Source organism: Equus caballus, chromosome 4, assembly GCF_041296265.1.
Source record: "Equus caballus isolate H_3958 breed thoroughbred chromosome 4, TB-T2T, whole genome shotgun sequence".
NCBI lineage: Eukaryota > Metazoa > Chordata > Mammalia > Perissodactyla > Equidae > Equus > Equus caballus.
The window spans coordinates 90,798,436-90,821,366 of record NC_091687.1 but is presented as its reverse complement, the minus strand read 5'-3'; the positions used below and the strand labels follow the sequence as shown (position 1 = coordinate 90,821,366).

Here is a 22,931-nt window from a genome sequence, read left to right as displayed (position 1 = left end):
AAAACACAGCTTTCTGACACAGCCACTGCTCAGCCACAAGTTCAAGGCCTGGCAGTGAGGGGCTTAGAGGCCATCAGGGGGAGACAAGGGGCTCAGCAAAACCCTGTATGGCCCCAGGTCAGCAAAATGAAGCCTGGAAAAGCAGCCAGAGGCCTCCAAAGGGAAAAAAGTCCCCTGGAGGGCCTTCGAAGGGCTCCCCAAGACAATGACACTGAGGTCCATACGTCTTACTAAGTTAATAGTTTTCTAGAAAATGACTGATTTTTCCCAACACTACTTCCTTTGCTTGGGGACAGGAGATGGGTAAGACAGTGCTGAGGAACGGTGGGCACCAGACACAACATCTGCACAGCTTGACAGCTCCCCAGCAGCCTCTTGGAGTTTCTTAATGGATTGTCTTGCCTCTTTTTTTTTCTTTTTTGACAATTTTGAGGGAAATTGGGTACTTAAGAAGCCTTTTGGACATTCAAATTAACTCCCACCATCAGGCTCAGTGTAACCACTGCAGCATTAGCATCCAATCATAAGAGGAGAGATGGAGTAATAATTCACATTTCGACCAGAATGTCAAATGCTTAAACAAATTAGAGATACACACAGAGACTGTACGTTCTATCTCTGGAACATTTCTGAATGTAATCAGCAGAGCAGCAGGCACCCCTTGGAATGCTAACGGCAACAGGCAGAGTAGGACCCTATTGCCAAAGGAACGCATCTTTCAAAATATCAGGGAAACCAGGCAGGGGCTGGACAGCAGGGGCCAAGACTCAAGGGAACCAGAAAATTCCTCCAGCTGCCCTGAGCACGCCCAGGCCCCAGGCATCCAGGAAGTGGGCTCCATTGATCAGAGTGCAGAAACTTATAAAGGCCAAGGCCGTGAGTTGAAAAGCTGTGTGGGCCCCTTTGCTCTGTTCTCAATCACTCCTTGTCTTCCTTCGAGGCCATTGTTTCGTAAATTCGTGGCCTTGCTCATGGGGCTGGACAGGTGAGGGAGTAGTGATGATGCGTCTATTTACAATAGTTCCAAACCAGGCACAACCACCCTATATTATTTAGGGAAGCTGACTTTGGTGGCAAAAGGATAAAGCAAACCAATGTGATTCCCAGAAAGGTCATCTAGGGGAGAGATGGAGATGGAGACGGCCACGCAGGTGGCCCCTGGTCACAACTGGGAAGGAGAAATGCCAAAGCAGAGGCTGAGCCATAACGGGAGAACTTGCTAAAGTCAGGGGCCATTTGACCTCACAGAAATGATTTGAATTCCAAGCTCCTCCCTTGTTCCTCTTGGAAGGGGTGGGATACCAGGATCCATTCTGGGTTGAACAAGACTATGACATTATTTTTCCAAATCAGGAAACACAGGCCCAGAGCTTGAATGACAGATCCAGTTACAAAACAATATCCAGAACGGACACTCATCCAAAACCCCTTTGTCCATTGGAGATTAAATTGAAAGGAGTAGTGATGCCTATCTTTTCACTCAAGGATCTCAGAATGTTTCATAAACAGGAATTTATTAGTCTAGCAACAGAAAGCTTCTCCCCCTTGACCCAGGGAGCTGAACGGGGAATAGGTGTTCTTACGTTCACCCAAAAGGTTTTTTAAAAAATTTTTCATTGTGATAAAATACATATGATATAAGATTTACCACCTTATCCCATTTTCAGTGTTCAGTGGCATTAAGCACATTCACAGTGTTGTGTGCCATCACCACCATCCATCTCCAGAGCTCTTTTCGTCTTCCCCAACTGAAGCTGTGTCCCCATTGAACACCAACTCCCCATTCCACCTCGCCTAGTCCCTGGCAACCACCGTTCTACTTTCTGTTTTTATGAATTTGACTACTCTAGGGACCTCACATAAGTGGACTCATACAATGTTGGTATTTTTGTGACAGCTTGTTTCACTTAGCGCAATGTCTTCAGACTTCATCCATGTTGTAGTGTGTGTCAGAATTTCCTTCCTTTTTAAGGCTGAATAATATTCTGTTGTATGTATAGACCACATTTTATTTATCCATTCCTCCATTGATGGACATTTGGGCTGCTTCCACCTTTTGTTTGTTGTGAATAATGTTACTGTGAACATTGGTGTTTAAGTGTCTGTTTGAGTCTGTGCTTCTAATTCTTTGGGGTGTGTTCCCAGAAGTGGAATTACTAGATCACATGGTAATCCTATGTTTAACTTTTTGAGGAACTGTCATAGTGCCCAACAGGTTTTTGCAGAAAGCCAGTAGAATGCGCCCAAACTGTGCAGACCCCATCCTAACCCTCCCCCCTAAGGAGCCCCGCTTCTCCCGAGCACAGTGTGGACACACGCAGAGCTTCAGGAGGTGGTGAGGCTCCTATCTCTAGAAGCAGCGAGGGAGCTATTAGCAACATCAATCAACACCTTTCCTGGAGTGGCCAGGGGACAGACCTCAATCTTTTGTGGTCTCCAAGACCATCCATCACTAGGATACCTCAGGTCACATCGCCATCTGATTTGTTCTCCAAGCAGAAGCCCTCCCTCCATGACTTTCTGTTTTCACCTCTTCCTGTGGTCTGAATTCCCTCACTCAGTTAATTAGTATGCCTGGCACTGTAGCTTAAGACTTTAATCAGCGTGGGGTGGTTTTAATTAATCGTGTGGCTCTGCATCTGGAGTGGTTTGTATTCCAGGGTCAGGAGAGGAGCCGGAGATGGGGGATGGGAGAGGCGGCTTTGTGTGGTGGAAGGTCTGGGTGGAGCATCTAGCTATTCGGGGAGAGAGAATCAGAGTCCGAGGTCCTCAGAAGCTACCTGGCCACCTGTGCAGAACACTAGCAAGGTGTGGAAAGTACCCAGAGCCATTAGGGTGTAGAATTGCACTGACAGAAATGATAGACTAAATCCAGTTTTCAAAAGTGATTTAAAGTGTCGGGAAATTTTCTGATGCTTTCCAGAATTACACATGGGGTGAGGAGTGAGGCAAAGCAATGATGTCGATTGGGAAATGCAGGTCAGTCTGGGAGAGCGAGGCTGTGCTTGAGGACACTGCTGCCAACAGGGCTTTGGAAACTTCTCTGGGCCCAACCTTCGTTGGGAAAGTCCTGGGAAGGTGAAGGGGGGTGGCACCTAGCTCTCAAATAATGGTACCCTTTTTTTTTTTTTTAAGATTGGCACCTGAGCTAATAACTGTTGCCAATCTTTTTTTTTTTTTTCTGCTTTATCTCCCCAAACCCACCCCGTACGTAGTTGTATATCTTAGTTGCAGGTCCTTCTAGTTGTGGGACGTGGGACACCGCCTCAATGCGGCCTGACGAGCGGTGCCATGTCCGCGTCCAGGATCCGAACCCTGGGCTGCCGCAGCGGAGCGCGCAAACTTAACCACTCAGCCACGGAGTCAGCCCCCGCTACCCTTTCTGCTTGGTCTGTTGGAATCCCGTTTGCTCCCCAGTTTTAGCATCCACACTTTAAAAAGAACGGAGAAAATCTAGATAAAGTTCAGAAGAGTAATAAAAAATGACCAAACAAATAGATAGAAAGATCCTGTAAGAAAAGGAAGTTGAGTCTCATTGTAACTGCCCAGGACTTCTGTCCCTGTCCCACAGGGATCCACCTAGACGAAAAGCAAAGGAAAATACGTGACTGTCACAGTTGCTGGTGAAAGCACTGAGTAAGGCCAGGAAGCTGGGATCACCCCAAGGTTTCATCCCAAAGATGAAGCAGTGAACAGTTTAGGAGCAGACTTCACTGTTCAAGAGGGAATGGTGTGATCAAACTGACCAAGAAGACAGGGTCTTCCAGGCCTGTTCAACTCCTGACCAAGTTCAGCGGGCCTCAGAAGACTGCTGGAGCAGTTTGCTGTGATGCGGGGGAGAGGTAAAGCGATGGTGCAGAGAAGAATGGGTATTAACAAGGGAGACAGCAGTAATCATAACCGGCACTAGTAACGTGCTTGATCATTTACAAAGCAGTTTCCTACCTATCAGGTCGTCTGTGCTCTAGGAAACTCCGTGAATTAGGTGGGGATTTTTATCTCCATGTTTAAAGATGAGGACAAAGGAGACCCGGAGACAATAGGATCTTACTGCTGGTAAATGGTGAGGCTAGAATTGGAACCTAGCACTCCGGGCTCCTGCACTCTTACCAACCAAATGAAAATGACTCTTTTTTAAAATCAAGAGAGGAAGGACTTTTCAATTCTAGGTGTTGACATTATTAAATACTAGTTGCAAGATAGTTTTAGAAATCTGAATGCCGAGGCTTTTAAGAATATCAAATTCACCAGGCAGCTGGCTCTTTACGTTGCACCCCCCGGAACCCCATGGCGCATCCATCGAAGACAGATTATAGAATGTGTCCATGCGAGAAACAGGGGAGGATATTAATTAAGTTTAGACCAAGAAAATGCTTTGGATCGAACAAGCCATGATTTTCTCTTTAAGCTCATGCGAAATATGGAGTGCTAGACAAGCAGCTGGAACCTATGAAAACGTTATTATGTACTTATGTTACCAACTTTCACCATCTATGGCCCTTTTTATTACTTTTTTCCCCTCCAGACATCATGTTTTGAAAGATTTTTGCCTACTAAACAAACTGCATTTATTAGGTAATAATATATTTCCTATTTTTACTATGGGAAATACATCACTGAGTATGCATACAGACAGAAAACAGCAACGATCCAATTCCCATTAGGTTTTCAGAAACATTGGAAATATCTGTGGACCTCATTAACACTCATGGATTCCTAGGAGTCCTGGTACTTGGGGGTGGCAACCACTATTTATGTGCTTACCTCACTAGCATGTCTATGCCCATTTGAGGGGTGGGGAAAGGAATTAAAGAGGCCACAGGAAGAGGGGAAGTTCCCGGCTGTGTGTAGACTCAGCGGGGTAATTTGTAAGAACCTGATTGTCAGGATTAATTACAAAAATAGGAAGGTTGTGGGTAGGCAGAGCTGAGGCATGGCTCATGCTGATTACATGAGTGGTAATAAAAGGGAAGATAAAATTCCAAATGTAGAAAAAGACATCCGAGAGTGCGGAGAAAGGGCCACCAAGGCCGAGGGCAAAGCTATAGGAATGGGAGCAGGAAGGTAAAAGGTGACTTGGAAGAAGGGAAAATGCAATGTGGTCATGAAGAATGCTCGGTGTGCATTTGAGAAAACAAAAAAAGAAATATAAAGGGAATAAGAAAATTAAGGTGGAAAGGGAAAAGAGATCATGCGGGATTTGGAATTAATTATGAATTAATTCCAAAAGAGAGTCGAGACTAATTGAGTAGGCGCTGGTGCCAGTTCGCCTGTGCATGAGTTACGAGTAGCCCCTGCCAAGTGGTACATCATTTTACGGAGGCAGATGCCCGAGGAACGACAGGGAAAACAGCCTCTGCGTTTGCTCGTGAAGCACAGAGGCTCGGTCAGGTCAGCGTGGCTTATACTTCTCAGGCCTGTTGTCTGCTGGCGAGAAATTAAAAAGGACGACCACATCAAATTCTCTTAGCTCGAGCTGAAAGATAAGGTCAGAAGTCTCCCATTGAAATAAAAAGGTATCCCAAATGGAAAAGAATGGTTTTTAAAAAAAAAGAAGAAACACTTTTTGTAAAGAAGAAACTGGCAAAAATGGAGAATAAAGACCAAGGCCATAGAAAGAAAACTAAGATTCCATTTGATCCTGTGTATTGTTGTGAAGTACGTACTTCCTTTCAGCCCAGAGGAGTCCTGTAAAGACATCACCGGGCAAAGCCAAATTGGAGAACAAAGAAATGCAAAAGCTCTTTAGGAGCATGCAGGAAACGGAAGCGTTTGGGCTAAGCAGGAATGTTATGTGGAACATTTTACATTAACAAGTGGCTGGTGGAAGCGAATATAGAGTTTGGGGTCGGAGAGGAAGCCCCTTGTGATGAAGAGGGTGTGGGTAGGAGGAGAAATAGCAACAGCTGCTCCTTGAAAGCACCAGAGTGAAAACATTGAGAGCCAGTTGGCCACCGTTATGAGAAAGAGTGAGTGTGCAAGGAACTGCCACAAAGCGAGCTGATTACACCTTGTTAAAAGGCACTGAGAGAGAGCGAGAGAGAAAGAAAAGGGTCTTGGGCTTGGGTTGAAGGCTCTCCGGAACCCCAAAAATGACAGAACCTGAAGAAGGACTGGGAAGAAGGCAAAACACTGTATGGCAGAAGAGAAACAAGAATGGAGAAAGAATAAACATTGGTGTTTATGACATTGATAAGAAACAAATATGTGATGAATTGGATGTTTGTAGACTTATTTTTGGGTTTTGGTGGTGGGGAAATTTACAGGTACACTATACAAATATCATTTATAATAATTTAATATGAACTCTGTGGAGTCAATTCCCAGGCACTGCTAAGAAAATAACAGGTGGTTGTCTCCTCTGCATGCTTATGTGGCCACCTGCTCAAATGTGATCACTCAAGGTCCCTTTCGGGTCTGGGGCTCTAGGCCCCTTCGTGCTCCTACACTGTTTTAGGTGATATACCTGATAGAATATCTCTTTCTGGTGACCTACTGGGTGTTCTGCAAAATCTTGACTGCTCCCTCCCTTGTCATCCTGTCCTAGCTCACCAGGGTCCCTGTGGAGTCCTGTGGTCAGTACCAGAGCTGCAGCGAGTGCCTTGGCTCCGGCGATCCCCACTGCGGCTGGTGTGTGCTCCACAACACGTGAGTACCGATGGGCAGCTTCCTCCTGCCTCCCACTTCCCCCCATAATTCTCTCTTCCTCCTCCTCTTCTTCTCTCTCACCCCTCTCCTTCCCTTTGACCTCTCTTCTCACCCTGTCTTTTCTTACTCTTCCTTCCTTATATCATTTACAAATTTCCTCTCTCTTCTTTTGTTCTGATTTCACTTTAAATTGCCAAATTCCCATAAGGTGTATGGAAATGTCAGCATGGGAGGTTGGGTTAGGATATGAAGTCGCACACTGGATAATTACACACCGGAGGGCTGGAGGGAGATTGCTGGACATTTCTGACTGAGACTTGACTGCAGACTGACATTCCAGGATTGAACACCAGGAAAAAGGCATTGGACATTTTTCTCAAGGCCCACATGGGCCACTAAATCATGTGCGAGATATGTCCTGTCCATTTAGTGATTCAACATCCACTTAACAGACTCTTCGATATGCCCCAGAATCTTCTGGTACTTGAGGGGTACAGTTCAAGTATGTAGCACCCAAGAACCTTCTCTCTGCTATCATACCACCCATCCAGCTGTCAGAGCACCCTGGGCCTGGGGTCACTGGACCAGTGAAGCCCAGTCCCAAACGCTGGGCGCTCTCCCTATATGCCTCTTTTGTGCTGGCTCCTTCTTATCCTTTAGAAGTGGGAGGAAGGCAATGGTATACCCTGGAGGCAAACGGCAGCCTGGTGCATGATCTGAGGGATGGGATGCAGGGTACAGAAACCCAGCCCAGACATGTGAGGAGAGCTGAAGGCCTTTTGTGGGGGATCCAAAGACCCTCGGCATCACTGACTGAAGAAGCCAACAGTAGTTGGGTGCCACTCTAATGGAATTTGGTCCTAGTCAAGCTGTTGTTACTGGAACCCTGGCTTCTGGTCAGCACTTGAAACTTGACGCGCTATGATTTGGATACAAGTGTTATAAATTAAGGAGAAGTACTTTAGTCTTCCTTCTAAGAGCCTAAACTTTACGTGACCAACAACATTTATCAGTCATTTTCAACTCCTGGGGTGCCTCTGAAAGTTAGAAACACCCTCTTAAATTCGAATTCATCCTCTCCAAGGGTACAGGCACCCTCCCATCTCTGGGTGACAGACTCAGGCATAATGAGTCCTTGAGTTCTTTAAGAAAGGTCTGAAATCCCTCAGGAATGTTATGGTGGGAAAAAAAATGAGAACCGTTGACCTGCACTGAAATGCATATAACTCAGAGATGATCGGAAACTGGGTGCAGGAGTGTGCACAAAGGTATATGTTGTAACAGAGAGCAGTGGAGCCTAAGAGTGGCCTGCATAAAAGAGGATGGAAGAGACTGCATTCAGAATTCAGCTCTCATCAACCCAGAAGAGTTGCCTAGATGATACTCTGCAAGGCAGAAGGGAAGTCGCTTTCTTTGTCCCACACAGTAAGGCCTCTCAGAAAGGGACTGTGCTCCAGACCCCTTGCTTCCTTGAGGGCCTGGAGGCTAGCTGGGTTTCTGCTTGGCCAAGGATGGCTTAGTTGCTCCTGGCATGGGCCTCTCACACCTGGCATCATTCAGGGGCAATCAGAAAAGCTGCTCCTTCTCTGACACTCTGTGCCTGTGGAACCCAAAGACAGTTCTCCGTGTCAGCTTTGATCCCGCCTAGTGATGCTGGCCAGCCCCACATAGCTCCGAGCCCTGTGAGGTGCAGGGACCCTGAGGCTCTGCGAAGGCAGCAAAGGGGGCTGCAAGTACCCCACATCCCATCCCCACTGCTGAGTTAAACAGTAATGAGAGGAGAAGGTACCAGAGACTACTTCGGGTGTAGCCTCAATTTTGCCTTTAGTAACATAATGCTTGCCTCCTATCAAGTGAGTGGACTGGGGCCAGGGTAAAGTCTGGACAGTTCATGAAGGAGGCCGTCAGCCTACACTGAGAAGCCAGCAGCTCTACTCTCGGCACGGCCTAAAGAAAACAGCCATGGACATGAACTTTGGGCATCTGCCACCAAGTCCAAATTCCACATCCCCCAGCTGTGTGGCAACCGGGGCAGCATCCCAGCTCCTCATCTGGGATTTGGAGCTGGTCATGCTGTCTTGCCCACCTCATTGAGTCATTGGAGAATCAAGTGAGATCGTGTGAGTGGAAGGGCACTATGAACTGTGGAGTGCATGAAATGTAAAGTGGGATCTCACCGGAAATCTTGACACAGTTGGGGAAGGACTGACAGCTCAAGGGGGCCCTGCCTCTTATGACTTTGGTTGACCCCCACTGATTTTCTGGATGGCTCTACTTTAGTTGTATCCTTCCCTTCGCATGCGTATCCTAGCCTCAGACTGCCTTCCTCTGAGTGGTAGATGTTCCTGCTGGATTCCTCTCACGTCTGTTAACCTGGCATCATGTCTCACTTTGAAGTTTGCACATCTTATGTGTGTCATGCCGGTACAGCCCTTATTAAGCACAGGCTCTCAGAAAGCAGGGGCTGTGCAAGTACTTTCTCTGTGTCTGCTACTCAGCACTGAGACCCTGCTGCTGCTGCTGGTGGCCCCTCCTCACCCAAAATGCCACAGTGGGTGCAGGCGTGGGAAAGCCATGAGGGACTTTGGAAGGATGACTGAAATGGAAACCAGTGGCCTCTAGTCCTCACTTTTTGCACACATGCTGTGGGGCTTTGGATGAGTATAGTCAGTTCTCATTATTCGTGGTAGCTCTGTTCTGTAAAGTCACCGCGAACACCAAGTTAGTGAACACTGAACCATTGCTCCTAGGGGAAATACAGCGCTGGGTTCCTATGAGCCTCTGGCCACGACATTTTTGTCAACCAGTCAGTATATAACCATGTTTTATGTGTGTTTCTGTCTAAAGACACCTTATTTAATAGATATCGTTTCATTGTTGTTGAACTCACGGCCAACAGCACTAAATTCGTGCCTAAAAGAAGCTCGCCTAATGCACGTATTTCCTCGATAACGCACATCACAGCCTTCTTGCACTTAGGAACTAGACAGCATGACACTTGGGGGCCATTTTAAACAGCAAAGTCACCAAAACCCCTACAAAAATGTGAAAAATGTGACACTAAATAGACCATGAAAAGGACACTTGTTTTTAGCAAAAGCTGAAACAAGAAGGCGAGTGTCCTTCCTTTGTGGGACCTCTGTTGGGAATGTGTGTGTGTGGTCACTCCAACTTTTCGCCACTCTGCTCACGTCCAGAAGTGACCATGAAAGTGCTGCAGTATCGATTTGGGGATTATAAGTAAATGTTAGCAAGTGGGCAAATTCACAAATATGGAATCCACAGATAATGAGGATCGACTGTAACTCTGCATCAGAAACTTGGCATCCTCGTTTATAAAGAGGGAGCATGGTAGCTTTTCACAGTGGAGGCGTGAGGATAAAATTAGGTATAAAGGGTGTTATAGAAGTCCAAGGTTCTCCACCAGGTCAAAGTGTGGTTCTCCATAACCTTGAGCCTCCTGGTTGTGTGAAGACCCTGGGGATCGGGGCTGTGCTGATGTAGCTGGTAGAGCCCAGCTCCCCTGGGAGGGTTCAGCCTATGAGTAACCCCAGGCCGTGCTGCCTGCCCACCGTGACACTCAGTAAATCCTCCCTCCCTCCCAGAGTCGATGACCAAGGAGAAGCCCCCGGCCCACGTGGCTGGTGAAGAAGAGTAGATCCCCTAAATCTTCTAAGATGCTCATGATGGGATGTAATGTTTAATTCGTATAGAGTGAGATGCAAGATCCTAAGTGAACAGTTTGAAAAGTTTTGGCAAATGCAAACACTTGGGTAATCCACGCCCTTATCGAGATCTACAGCTTTTCCTTCATCCAGAACGTTCTCTTATGCTCCTTCCCATTCATCCCAGTGGGCCTTTCTTCCCTAGTGGCTTAAATTCAGGTCAAAGACTCTCCTGATATACCCTCCCTTTCATTATAAACAGATGCCAACTGAATATTCCTGGCTGGGAGAGAAGCATGAGGACGTGGGCCGAGCAGGAGGGAAGGGAGAAGGCTGGGGCAGGCAGAGTTGGTGCAGAAGGAGGAGGACCAGGGGGAGCCTGCAGATATTACTCTGGGATGCTTCGGTTTGCTGGGGAGGGTCCACGGTGAAAAGTGCAGGATACTTGGTTGCTTTGGAGGAGTGCTGTGCCCATACACACGGACTTGTCCGTGGCTCTTTCACAGCAGCCTGCTCCCTCTGTGCCAGGCACCGTGCTAGGCTCAGGTGATTCCAGGGAACTATGTTAAACCATCCACCCTGAAACTTCTTGGGAACCAGGCCTCTGGTCCAGGGATGGGGTGGGCTTGCAGTCTGTACTGGAATCAGTGCATTTGTCAGGCCTGAGCCATGGGCAGGACCGTGTGCTAAGTGCAGGGCCCAGCAGCCTGAGCCCAGGAAAAGAGGCAAAAGAGCATCAGGAAGAGGGTTCCTTTGGGTGTCAAGATGCATCTGTTGTCTCTGTCACTTTTGCCAACTTTTCCCAAGGTGGTAGGGAGTAAGAAGGTGGGAACTTTGTGGGAAGAGGGCAACAGAAGCTCTGTGAGAGTGTGTGTGTGTGTGTGTGTGTTGTGTGTCTGTGTCTATGTGAGAGAGAGAAAGAGAACGACAGAGAGACAGAGAGGGACAGAGAGACGGAGGGAGAGGCAGAGACAGAGAAACAGGAGGGGAGAGAGTGCGAGATCATGTGCAGTTCAAGGGCGGAGCCCCTACAAGCAGGAGGCTCAGGTGACTGAAAGGGCCATTTGTACCAGCAGAGGCACAGGTGGGTTGCAGACTGAACAGGCTTAAGAAATGTTCGTGTAACTGAAACCCTCCCTCTGTTACTCACCCTCAGTTGTCCTGAAGCACTGGCCTGCCAACCCAGTAGCACGGAGGGTCAGCCCCAGGGGCTTGCTGGTTTCTATGGCTATGACAGCTTCAACAAGCTGGGCATTTATTTGGCCCTGAAGCTTGAGCCTTTGTGCCCAGGGCATTCACCTTGGGCCTGAGCCTGCCTGTTCTGACATGGGTGAAGGTAAAGAAAGCCTACAGCCTGGGCTGCCTTTCTCCTGGGCCTGGAACATTCCCTCCAACCACCAGGATTGGCAGGTTCCCAGGCCCCTCTCCAGCTTCCCCTCCCAGGTCCAGCCCAAGAAGCCTGTCTCAGTCTCAGCAGGTAACGGGATCCCACGGCAGCCCCAGCAGCATCAATTGGCCCAGACATTACCTTTCTTCAGAAGTGTCATCATGTCACTCCTGGGAGGCTCATGTAACCAAGACATTGACAGAGGAGAGATAAGATCAGCTTTTCTACAGTCTCTCCCCCGCCCCCTGGCGCCCCCTCCTCTTTACAGATTTCGTCTGTTGGCATAATGCCCTCCCCTGGATGGGCTGGCACAAGTTGCTCTTCAGGATTCACTTCTTTTCTTCTTTATATAGTTTCTGCCAAGCTGGAGAGAGTGAAAGGCAAGGAAAGGTGTTGCTACCCAGAGCGGAAGGGCTGGGTTCAAACCAAGAACTCTCTGCAGACAGACCCAGTCCGGGGTCTATTTCCTCAGCTGTAAAATGGCCATGGAAGAGCCATCTGACAGCCACACTGTGAAAATGAAGGGCGAGGATGTGTATGAAGCCCCCTCAGGGCACCAGGAACACAGCAGGCACCACAGCGTACCTGGAGGTAGTCCTGATTTCAATGACTGTGTAAGCAGAGGCTGGAGGTCAGACCGCAGGGCTCCTCCGAGGTCCCCTTCCCCTTCCTGTCCTCCCTGGGACTGGAGGGCTGTGGCTGGGCAGCTGAGCAAATGCACTGCTGGAAAGTCTTCCTGCCTTGGGCAACTCTAACCAGCTGTGCCATTTAGGCAGTCTTCAATGGCCATGTAGTTGGCGGCCCATCGGCCACCTGGAAGGGTGGGGAGAACAGTTTATCCCATAGCCATGGCCGAGTGTCCCCTTAATGAAGCACAGACTGCTTCCAGAATGCAAGTCCCTCCATGCTGCTTCTTAGCATATCCCATATCCTGGTTTTATTTTTATTTATTTTTTAACCTGTATTCAAGGGATACTTAATGCTAACATGCTAAGTCAATGATCTCTCCTCGGGCTGTTTATGTCATGTCTACACAATCATGAGGAATTGCTGGGATCCACCTCTGCCCAGCAAACTCTTTGCAGTATATACTGTGGTCTTCCTTGACTCTTTGCCAAAAAGTTATCAGCCTCTAGTCCAGAGGAAAGAGTCCCAGACTAGATACTAATGTATTCGAATTTTTCTTTCTGTGGCTCAGCAGATACATGGTATGAGTTAAGGACGTTTGCTATCCTCTCTTAACCACTCTCTTAACCTCTCTTAACCTCCTCTCCACCCCCTCCACATACATTACGTATAACACGTACATTCACGACCAAAAGATGGTAAGTCAACAGTGCCATCTTCTTATAATGATTTAGGAACCCCCGTGGTCCATCTGAGCTCCGAGTGTCCCTCCCAGTCTAATGACTGGGCTCCCTGGGGACAGCCTGAGGAGCTGGGCTGCCTCTAAGGCTTGAAGTCCAGACATGCACATCCATACACCAGCATTCACACACTCTGCCCAATCATGACACCCTGGGCCACGTGGGTTGGAGCGATGACCTGCTGACCTGGTAACATAAATGACACAAAAGCTCCAGGATGTTGGATAAAGTGTAGTGTGAAAGCTGATCAGAATCAATCAGAGTAATTGTTGAACGTGTCTCAGGTGATGGACAGCATTCTCCTTGTTACCAACTGGATTATGAAGAGAATGGATCCACCTGCTAGGATAAGACTTTGCTTTCTCCTCCTCCTCACTCCTTCTGTCGTCCTCTCTCCCTCCACTGCTCTTCTCTCCTCCTCATCTTTCCTAACCTCTTCTCACCTTAGTAGAAATCAATAAGTCTGAATAGCACAACCTACTGACAAAGAGGAGAGAGAGCCCCACTTCGCCTTCTCTTTTACCAACTGCTAAATGTAATTTCTCTTCTCAGAAAGAAGGAACCTCTCCAGCTCCCTTTTACCATCACCTGAGGTTTGTGCTCAATGGATCATGCGTTTAGGTAGGGGCTGAAAGGAAGCCAAGGCAAGAATCCAACCTGGGACCCAGGGCAGAGCCCACCAGAATCCAACCATGGACCCAGGACAGCACTACTTGGTTACTACACAAGCCTAGAGAGGTTCTTGGGCCTCCCCTGGACTCCTGCACCTGCTGGTTCCCATGAAGTCCTGCGCCCTCCTCCTGCTTCAGTGACCTCATCCTTTGAGTGAGGCCCAAGAGGCATGGTGAATCCAACATGTGCTGCTCAGGTTGGCTTTGGAACATTAGAGATGATAATAGGGTGGTGAGTTCAGTCGCCAGCAGCTGGTGTCAGAAGGATAACTGTAGTGTAATCAAGGTCTCCCTGTCTTGGTGTTTACCCAAGAACAACCTAAATACTTAGGTTGAGAGCATGGTGTCAGTCATTGGATCCTAGAATCATAACACTGAAAGGACTCACTTGGTCCTTGCCCTTCATACAAGAAACTTCTTACACCCATCCACCTGGAAAGCCTCCCTTTACCATCTAGTCCACCTTCCTCCAAGCTGCAAAGATGCGCCTGCCCGTTTCTGTGGGCATTCCTGAAGAGGGCAAGGATGATGATATTAGGAAACCCAGTCTCTTCCCTCGTCTGGGTTCCTGATGTGGAGACAATGACCAAAGAGCCCCCCATGATCTCCTACTTGAGGTCATTCCAAGTCATCTTAACTCTTCTGTAAAGTTCATTTGGGAAGTCCCACCCCTACCCCATTTTTTTTCCCAACTTCCTCATGTTCTAAACACAGATTCTCCAAATGGTGCACTTAACACACATGCCATGACCAGTGTGAAATGTTAAGGATTGGGGGTTACTGCGGGGAGAAGCAAGGAGCAAGTTCTGCCATCCAAGGCTGGGGGACCCATGCTGGAGGGCCTGGGGAGATGGACCAGCAATGGTTCCCCCCATGCCTGGAGACTTGCCCAGGCTGGACTCACAGATAGCCTCATTTCCAAAATGAAATTTGCCTGACCAGCCAGCAACAGTGGGAGTTAATATTTCTATCACTGTATTTAGGAATTAATTTCTAGAGAACTTAATCACCACCTCTTCCCCTCTGCCTTACCCCCTTCCTTTCTCCCTTCCTCTCCGTTCTAATTTTCCACTTGGCTGGGAATTCTCCAGCAGTGAAAGTTCAGGCTTAGGGGAGGGCGGAGGTAGCTGCTTCATTAGAGAGGATAATCTCATTGGAACCACTGACTTGAATAATAACCCCTCCAGGGGCCAGGGCCTTTGTCCCCAAGGGCTTTGAGCACCTCTGAACTGGGACTGGTGGGCTGAACGGAAGAAAAAGTGGAATGAGGAAGGGAAGTAAGAGGAGATTGGCCAGCCCAGACTCCAATTCTGGGGGCCTGGGGTATCTTCTTGGGGTCTGCTTCCTGCTGGCCATCTACAGGTCTGTGTTTGGGGTGGAGTGACAATCGTGGTGGCAGGGACAAATGTTTGAAAACTCAAAGTCGTATGGCATGCACTTTTGGAGTCCTTATGCTTATCACACTTTTTGAGTCCCGCCTGGCAAATGGATGAAGCAGGATCTTCCTCCGCTTCCAGGGTGCAATTGCACAGTGGAATTGCAGGAAATGTGGTAGGAAGTACCTGGAGCCAGTGTTGAAGGAAACATCTAAGAGCCCCCCACCCTCACTTCCTCCAAGAGTCATGAATTAACCCTTTGCACATTTCCTAGCTCTTGCCTGGGCTAATAAGAACTCACAGTCCTAGAAGAGCAGAAGGCCATTACCCTGACAGCCCTTACAAGAACTCAGAAGAAATTCATTCTTCCCCCTCCATTATCCCATCACATCTAAGGTCACTTGTCTGAGCTTTTGGACATTTGCCTCCATGGAGCCTCCGCCCTCACGGGCCCTGAGGGATGGTAGAAATGTCAAATCATCCTCAACGCTGACCTTAAACTTGACTTTCCACTGAGAGATTTGAGTTCTCAATACCCTTTGACAACTCGTAAGAAAGCAGAGCTACAACTCACTCTTCCCCTCTTTCGTCCCTCCTGCCTCTGGGGCTCCCCTCCCTCATTTAGAGGGACACTGCTGGGGCCACCCCTGTCTTTTTGTCTTTGATTTGCCCCATGGGCCAGTCTGGGAGGAGACGTGCTTCTGCATCAGCTGTGGTTTGGATGAGGAAGGCAGAGAAGGGATGGAGCAATAATACCAGCTAACATTTACTGAGAGTTTATTATGTATGAGCTATGCCCTGTTCTAAATGCTTTACTTGCATAATCTTTTAATCCTTGTAATATCCCCATTAGGTAGATACCCTTTTGTTCCCGTTTTACAGATGAGAAAACTGAGGCATCAAGAGATTAAGTAGTTTGCCCAAGATTACTGGTTAGATGGGATTTTTAAACTGTAAGCTCTAGGTGGCTTCCCTCGTAAGACCTAAATTTGGGGGGAGATGATGAGTAGTTAGTTTGGGGCTCTCAGGAGCCATGGCAGGATGCACCACATGAACTTTGGGAGCAGCAACCACATAGGTAGAACTTGTCTTGAGATCCCCCAACCAAGCTCTTTTGAACCCCCAAGAAGAGAGATGGAGGTCTCTCGTTTCTATCTGGATCTCTATTTGGTAACGCCAGGTGATGGTGGCCTGAAAGCAGCTTCATTTTTCTCTCTTCATAATTTAATCAAAGACATTTTCAGACCTACTGATTGCTCTTGGAAATAGGAACTTCAAAGTTGGGGAGTCAGTGAATAATTTAAGCCCAGACCAGCTCTCTGGGTCTGCTGTTAATGGGAGTAATAACACTATTAATAGCCATGTCAGTGCAGACACTCTGGAAAAGTCCATAACATTAGCTTAATGGCTGGAGGTAATGAAGTCCTCACAGAAGAACTGGCCTGGCAAATTAACTTCCGAGACTTTTAGGCAGACGTCCTGGTTGCCATGGGTCTGCTAGAGCAGCCAGGGAGATGACCACACTCCTGTCTGACCTTTCGCTCTTGCGATGGAAGTCCTAGAAGGTTCCTGGAGGATTCATGAGTTGCAGTAATATTCAAAGTGCTTTCCAGTGGCAGCCAAAAATAGTGATTAGCCTAGAGAAGAAGATTGTAGGGAAGTTTTTAAATTGCCCTAAACACATGAAAGGAACATCAAGATGGCAAGGAAAATGGGTTTAGTTTGCAGCAAGAGGGTCTGTCTCTCGCGTCTCAGCCTAGAAACTTCGGGAAGGTAGAGCACAGTGGTTGAAAGTAGATGTCGGGAGTTCATCTGTGTTCAAATTCTGGCTCTCTCTGGTTGGCTGGTGAGCTTGGGCAAGCAACTTACCACCCTGTCTGCAGTTTCCTGCTCTAAAGGTGGGATTTAAAATGGTCCCTACCTGGCGGCACTGTTGAAGGATTTAAGTGATGTCCACAGTAAGCCCCTTATCGCTGTGCCTAATAAACGCTCAGTGACGGTAGCTGTGATTCTGTTATGCAGAATTGTTTTTCCTTTCACATTACACATCCAGTCTACTCTAAGGTCATCCTTTTTGTCTCTGTGTCTCCGTTTCTTCTTTAGTCCACGCCTTCAGTGATTTCTCCTTTGTTTGCTAAATTCTCTCAGACCCTCCACTGGTAGGCGGTCCCTCTTATTGAGACCAAAAGTATCTTCCTTCCCCACGGCTGGAAGGAGAGACCCCCCCACAGCTTTCCTCTGTGCCTGAGAGTCACCCCAAGAGCAGCTCAGGCTGTCTAGGCACCTCTCTTCCCTCGTATTTTGCCCCACACCTCGCTTGTCTGCTTCTTGAGAGAGACGTTCCCTCCCAATCGCCCTCTCCCCAGCTGGGTCGCATGTCCCTGGCTGTTCCATTTCCTACTGAACTCCTTGCCCAGTGCTCCCTCCTGTCCTGCAACAGCCCCTGACATCCTCCTTCCTTTGCAGAGTCTACTCTCTGTAACGGAGAGAGCTCAGCCACTCAGTGCCTGCAGTCCATCGTCTCTCCACTTGTCCCTCTGAGGACAGGCTTTCCCTCAGTCACAGCAGAACCAGTAGTCCAGAGCTTCCAAATCATGGCCACTCAGTGAAGCTCCGCGTTCACAGGGCTTGCCTGGCTTGGAATAAATACTGTTCCCTGGAAGTCGGGTACCTCCCTGCAGTGAGCTGCCGCTGTAAGGCAGGGACAGCCTTGGCCCCAGCGGAGGGCTTAAGCACCTTCCCCTGTGTGTCCCGCGTGCACTGGGGTGACGACCATGGTTGTTATGTGCATGCTTCACAAGCCCCCGTCAATTAACACTGTAAGATCCCAGGTCACTCTGGATGTGGTCCACTAGTGACAAGGAACTCCTTGAACAACACAGGACACTAAGCAGTAAGAGCAAACCTACTGTAGCAGTTACCCTGTGCCGTGGAGCAGAGATTCCGAGCCAGGGCAGACTGGCTCCAGAGCATGCTCTGAACTGCGACACTCTGCTCTTTTCATCCTTCCTTCCCTTCTGCCCATCCACCCACACTGCCCTTCTGTCTGCTGGATGTGAGGTCTACAGGGGATTCCAGAAGAAGTCAGGCATGGTTTCTTCTGAGAAGCTCACGCTTGGTAGGTAAGGGCTGCACTTAGCCCCATAATTGTCATGTAATCTAAGAAGCTCCAGCCTTTAGGAGACTCCAAAGTGTTCTCAACTTTGCCTGGGGTGGGGATGGTTGGTGAGGAGGGGACAGGATTACAGGTGTGTAATAGTTGAACTGTGTCTGGAAGGATAGGTAGAAGTTGGACAGGAGAAAAGTGGGGAGAGGGCAGTCCAGACAGAAGAACTGGCATGTGCAAAGGCAAGGAAGTCTGAAAGGGTACGTTCTATATATGGCATGAATAAGGCTTGGTTTGCCTAAGGAGGGAGGAGAGCGACCATGGCCGAGGATGAGTGGGGAGGTGGAATAGACAAGACTTTGCAACTCTTTATGTGAATGAGGAGGAGTGTGGGGGACTTTAGTAGGATGACGCTCAAGTTTCTGCATTCGGCAGCTGATGATTGGAATTACCATCTTTTTCAAATGTGGACATGATGGGGGAGGACCAGGCTGGAGGAAGCAAAAAGGTCAGTCAAGGGCACCTTGAGTTTGGACACCTCCTGGGAGCTGCTGGCAGTGCCTGACCTCCACATAGGCTCCTCAGTGGACCAGGCAGCCTCTCCTGAGCCCCTCATCAGTCTGTCCTTCCCAGGTGCACCCGGAAGGAGCGCTGTGAGCGGTCCAGAGAGCCCCGCAGGTTTGCCTCCGAGATGAAGCAGTGTGTCCGGCTGACCGTCCACCCCAGCAACATCTCCGTTTCTCAGTACAATGTTCTGGTAAGGACGGTGGAACTGGGATCCAGGGATGTGGGAAGAACCCTCTACTCACCAGAAAGGGCTACAGCTCAAGGCCCCTCAAGAAGGCTGGCCCAAGCCTGGCCTGCCAAGCAGTTCTAGAGCAGGCCGGGGGGACTAAAGAATGTGTCCCTGGGCATGGAAGAGGGGAACATTCACAGGAATATTGGGGAAGAACCTCTATGCATAATGGGTGGAAAGACAGGGAAAACCGCGATAGCCAAAATGATCGAAAGGGTGCCTGGGAGAGGGAGGGTGGGGGAATGACCACTTCGTCTCTGAGATGGGAGAGATGTATGTGCAGAGGGAGACGGGAAGGATGGTTTCCACGGTCTTGCACTGGGCACTTTGGCTGGTGGCGTCATTTTCCAAAATTGGGAAACAGCGGACGAGGAGCTTGACCAGCAGTTCCTCGGTCCTGCCCGCCTTTCTTTCTATGTTCCAAGCCCCTAAATATTCTGTTTCCTAGGACCAAATCCATTCAGATTCTAGTGAAGTTTCTTTTGTCTTTATTTCTCTAATCCCTCTGCCTTCTCTGTAGGCTCTTATAATAAATGGGTCTCTTCTTCTCTATGTTAACATTGTCTCGTGTTTTTCTTTCTTTTCTTTCTCTCTGATCTCTCTTGCACTCCCTCTTTCTTCCTTTCTTCCACACCCTTCCTTTTCCCATTTTGCTCTCCTCCTCTCTCTCCCCATGCCGGGCTGCTCACAGCTGGTCCTGGAGACATACAATGTCCCAGAGCTGACAGCTGGCGTCAACTGCACCTTTGAGGACCTGTCAGAGATGGATGGGCTGGTGATAGGCAATCAGATCCAGTGCTACTCCCCGGCAGCCAAGGAGGTACCTCGGATTATCACAGAGAATGGTGAGCAGTCCCCAGAGGCAAAGCTGGGTTTGGAGAACTCAGGAAAGATGTGGGGGGATTGAGGGAGCCAACAGGCAGGGGAGGGTCAGAGGAAGCAGTGTGAGTTGATGGGTACGTTATAAGAAGAGAGGGATGAAGTGTCCCTCTGCTGCCCTTGGAATTGACTGTTGCAGGTGAGCATCCAAGAGTCAACCTCATCCTGGACGAGGAGCAGCTGCAGAGAGGGTGGGTAGAGGGCAGGGCCAAACAGCATCAGAGTGTGTTGGTCAGTCAAGTTCAGAGATTGTCCCAGAGCGTTAGAGGGCCAGCATGGAGGCACAGTGGAGGAGGGGAAGCTAGTCAGGAACAGGGATGGGGATGCTGGGGGTCATCTGGCTCCTCACCCCCTGTCTGCACTGCTGGGTCCCTGACCCTGGATCACTGCCGCCCCAACCCCACCCAGCCCTGCCTCCCTAGAGCTGTCTATTTGTGGCCAACTGCACTGAGAAGGACAGGGGTGGAGAGAGGCCCAATGCTGGCGAGGGACAAGCCCAGCCCAGGCAGATTGATTCCATGTTGGCCCTCCCATTTGGGCTTGTCACATTTGTTTGGAGCTGATTGATTAATGAGGCTCTCGGGGAAGGCACAGAACAAGGCTGGAAGTGGGAGCCTGGGGTCAGGGCTGTGAATTAAACATGTGCTCCGGCTCCTCCCTGGCGCCAGCTGAGGATTCCAGGGACGCCCGCCCCAGTGAGCCCTGAGCCCGCCAAAGGAGGGAGCATCAGCACAGGGATGAGGAATGAGCTCGTGTGTGCACAGTCATACACTTACATGCAAAGCCTCCTGCATAGTTTGTGGCAGCATCACTGAGAGTCTACACATCTATTTGTCCCTGGTAGCTAATCAATGTGTGTGTGTGATTCTGTGAATATGGCATGGACGTAATGCATTTCAATGCACCTTTGAACACCTGTGAGTGTATGTTTGTGTGTGTGTGTGTACATGGCAGGAAGTGGTGAGCAAATGATGGGTGAGCACCAGGGATAGAGTGTGGAAGGAGGAATAGACCAGATCTGCCGTCTGCAGCTGCTCTTGGGCTTCTCCTGGGAAGGGGCTCTGCTGAATCAGAGTCCTGTTAGAGCTGAGAGCACCCACAAGGCAGCCAGATCCCCTTTCCCAGGGTGCATTACGCTCAGTAGGACCCCGACACGGGGCCTTGGCCTTCGTGCTGACCTTGTGGCTGATTCTGCCCTGCAGGGGACCACCATGTTGTCCAGCTTCAGCTCAAGTCGAAGGAGACAGGCATGACCTTCGCCAGCACCAGCTTTGTCTTCTACAACTGCAGCGTCCACAACTCGTAAGTACCCTCAGCCTCGCTCGGCTCCCTGTTCCTGGGCTCAAGGTTCATCCAGAGATAGAAGACCTCACCACTGTTCCCAAGGAGTTACCCATCTAGAGGCCCTATAAGGAGGCCTCCTTAACCCCCAGAAGGAGACAGGCCCCCTCCATGGTGCCTGCAGGGTCAATGGAAGGAGGTTAGAATGAGCAGAGTGAGAACCTGTCAGGTGGGGAGCCCATACATCTTCTCTGGCATAAATCTGTCTAACCTGATTCCCTTCCCACCATCTGTTGGGAAGGGGTGCATCTCACCTGCAGAACAGAGCAGCCAGCACCTGGGGGAGACGAGGGATCTGAGGAGGGAGAGAAGCCCCCATGTGGGTCCAGGCAAGGGCCGGGAGTCCAACAAGTCACGGAATGCTCAGCTCTGCATAGCCTCCCACAGGCTGGGTCAGGACCCAGGCTGGCGAGGGGCAGAACAGGGAGGAAGGTACAGGCTGAGGGGCTCTGCCCTGGGGGTCTGGCTCTGGCTCCAGCACCGGCTCTGGCCTAGTTTGACTGAAGCATCCACTTTCCAAGGGAATGAGAGAGGGCAGAGGCTCGAGCTCTGGGGTCAGACCACCTGGAAACTTCACCATTCTGTGCCCCAGCATCCTCTGTAGATGGGGAAATAGTAGTCCTCCTTGCAGGGATATCACCCAAATATTGAACAGCTGCCATGGCAGGAGCTCTGTCCCAGCAGAGCAGTCATTGGCTGGGACACCACTGGTTGCCACCCCTGCACGTCAGCCGTGCTCAGTCAGCGGGGTGGCTGTGACGGTCAGAAGAGCTGTCCCAGGGCAGCAGTTAGAGCCGCGTCTGGCCCACTGTTTAGGTACTGCTCATGTTTTCTGTTACTGTACTATAATTTCCTCTCTAAAATGATGCAGTTGGACCAGATTTAGAAGGTACAAGCCCTTTTTTCAACATAGAAACTTTTCTCCAACCAAAATTAGGTGTGAAAGCCAAATATACAAAATAGATGAAGGAGGAGCTGCTCTGGTTGAGGACTGAGGGGGCCTGGAACCCCTCTGTCTGGGAACCCCACATATCTATCTCTCACACAGTCTCCAAAGAAGCTCCATGGAACCCCCAGGGTTCCATAGAGCACAGTTTAAGAACCATAGGACCTGTTCTGAAAAAGCCCTGCTTGCTTTAATAGGCTTGTCTGTTTTCCTCTCCACACAGGGCAAGCTAGGTGACATAACCAAAGACACTTTGGGGCTCTAGGCTGGTGGAGTTTCAGGGTCTAGCTATCTGGATATGGCAGCTGGGGATCCAGAGCTTGGCTCTCTTTGCAGTCCCAAGTAAGAGGCAGCCAGACCTCTCAGCCAAAAACAAGTTGCCTCAATACTGGAATACTCTTCCTGCTTCTTGCCACAGAGCTTCCCACGGCTTTACCACAAGGCGGCCTAATCCCTCACTCCCATTTTGCCCCTCTAAGAAAGCAGAGGAGGTAGAGGAAATCCTGTGTGAAGTTTCCATTCTGTCCATAACATTATTTTAAGCATCTGCTACGTGCAAGGCAATGTGTTACTCATTAGACAGGGAGGATCAAAAATTAATAAGAAGCAAAGACTCCATCCCTGCCCTCCAGGAGTCAGGACCTAGTGGACTGGTGGATGAACTGGATGGTGAATAAGTGAAATACAGTACAACAAGGCCAGTCCTGTCCCAGAGACATAAACAGAGGGATAAATGAGATAAGGGCCCA

General features: G+C 49.3%; 1 protein-coding gene across 1 annotated transcript in view; it reads left to right on the top strand.

Annotated features, from left to right (window-relative positions):
- The window catches only part of PLXNA4 (plexin A4), a 432,314-nt gene that overhangs the window by 315,022 nt on the left and 94,361 nt on the right, over positions 1-22,931 (top strand). The window contains exons 5-8 of the mRNA XM_001498268.7: positions 6,548-6,648; positions 18,854-18,977; positions 19,708-19,861; positions 21,098-21,197. Of these exons, the coding sequence (XP_001498318.2) occupies positions 6,548-6,648; positions 18,854-18,977; positions 19,708-19,861; positions 21,098-21,197 (479 nt within the window). The remainder of the gene's footprint in view (positions 1-6,547; positions 6,649-18,853; positions 18,978-19,707; positions 19,862-21,097; positions 21,198-22,931) is intronic.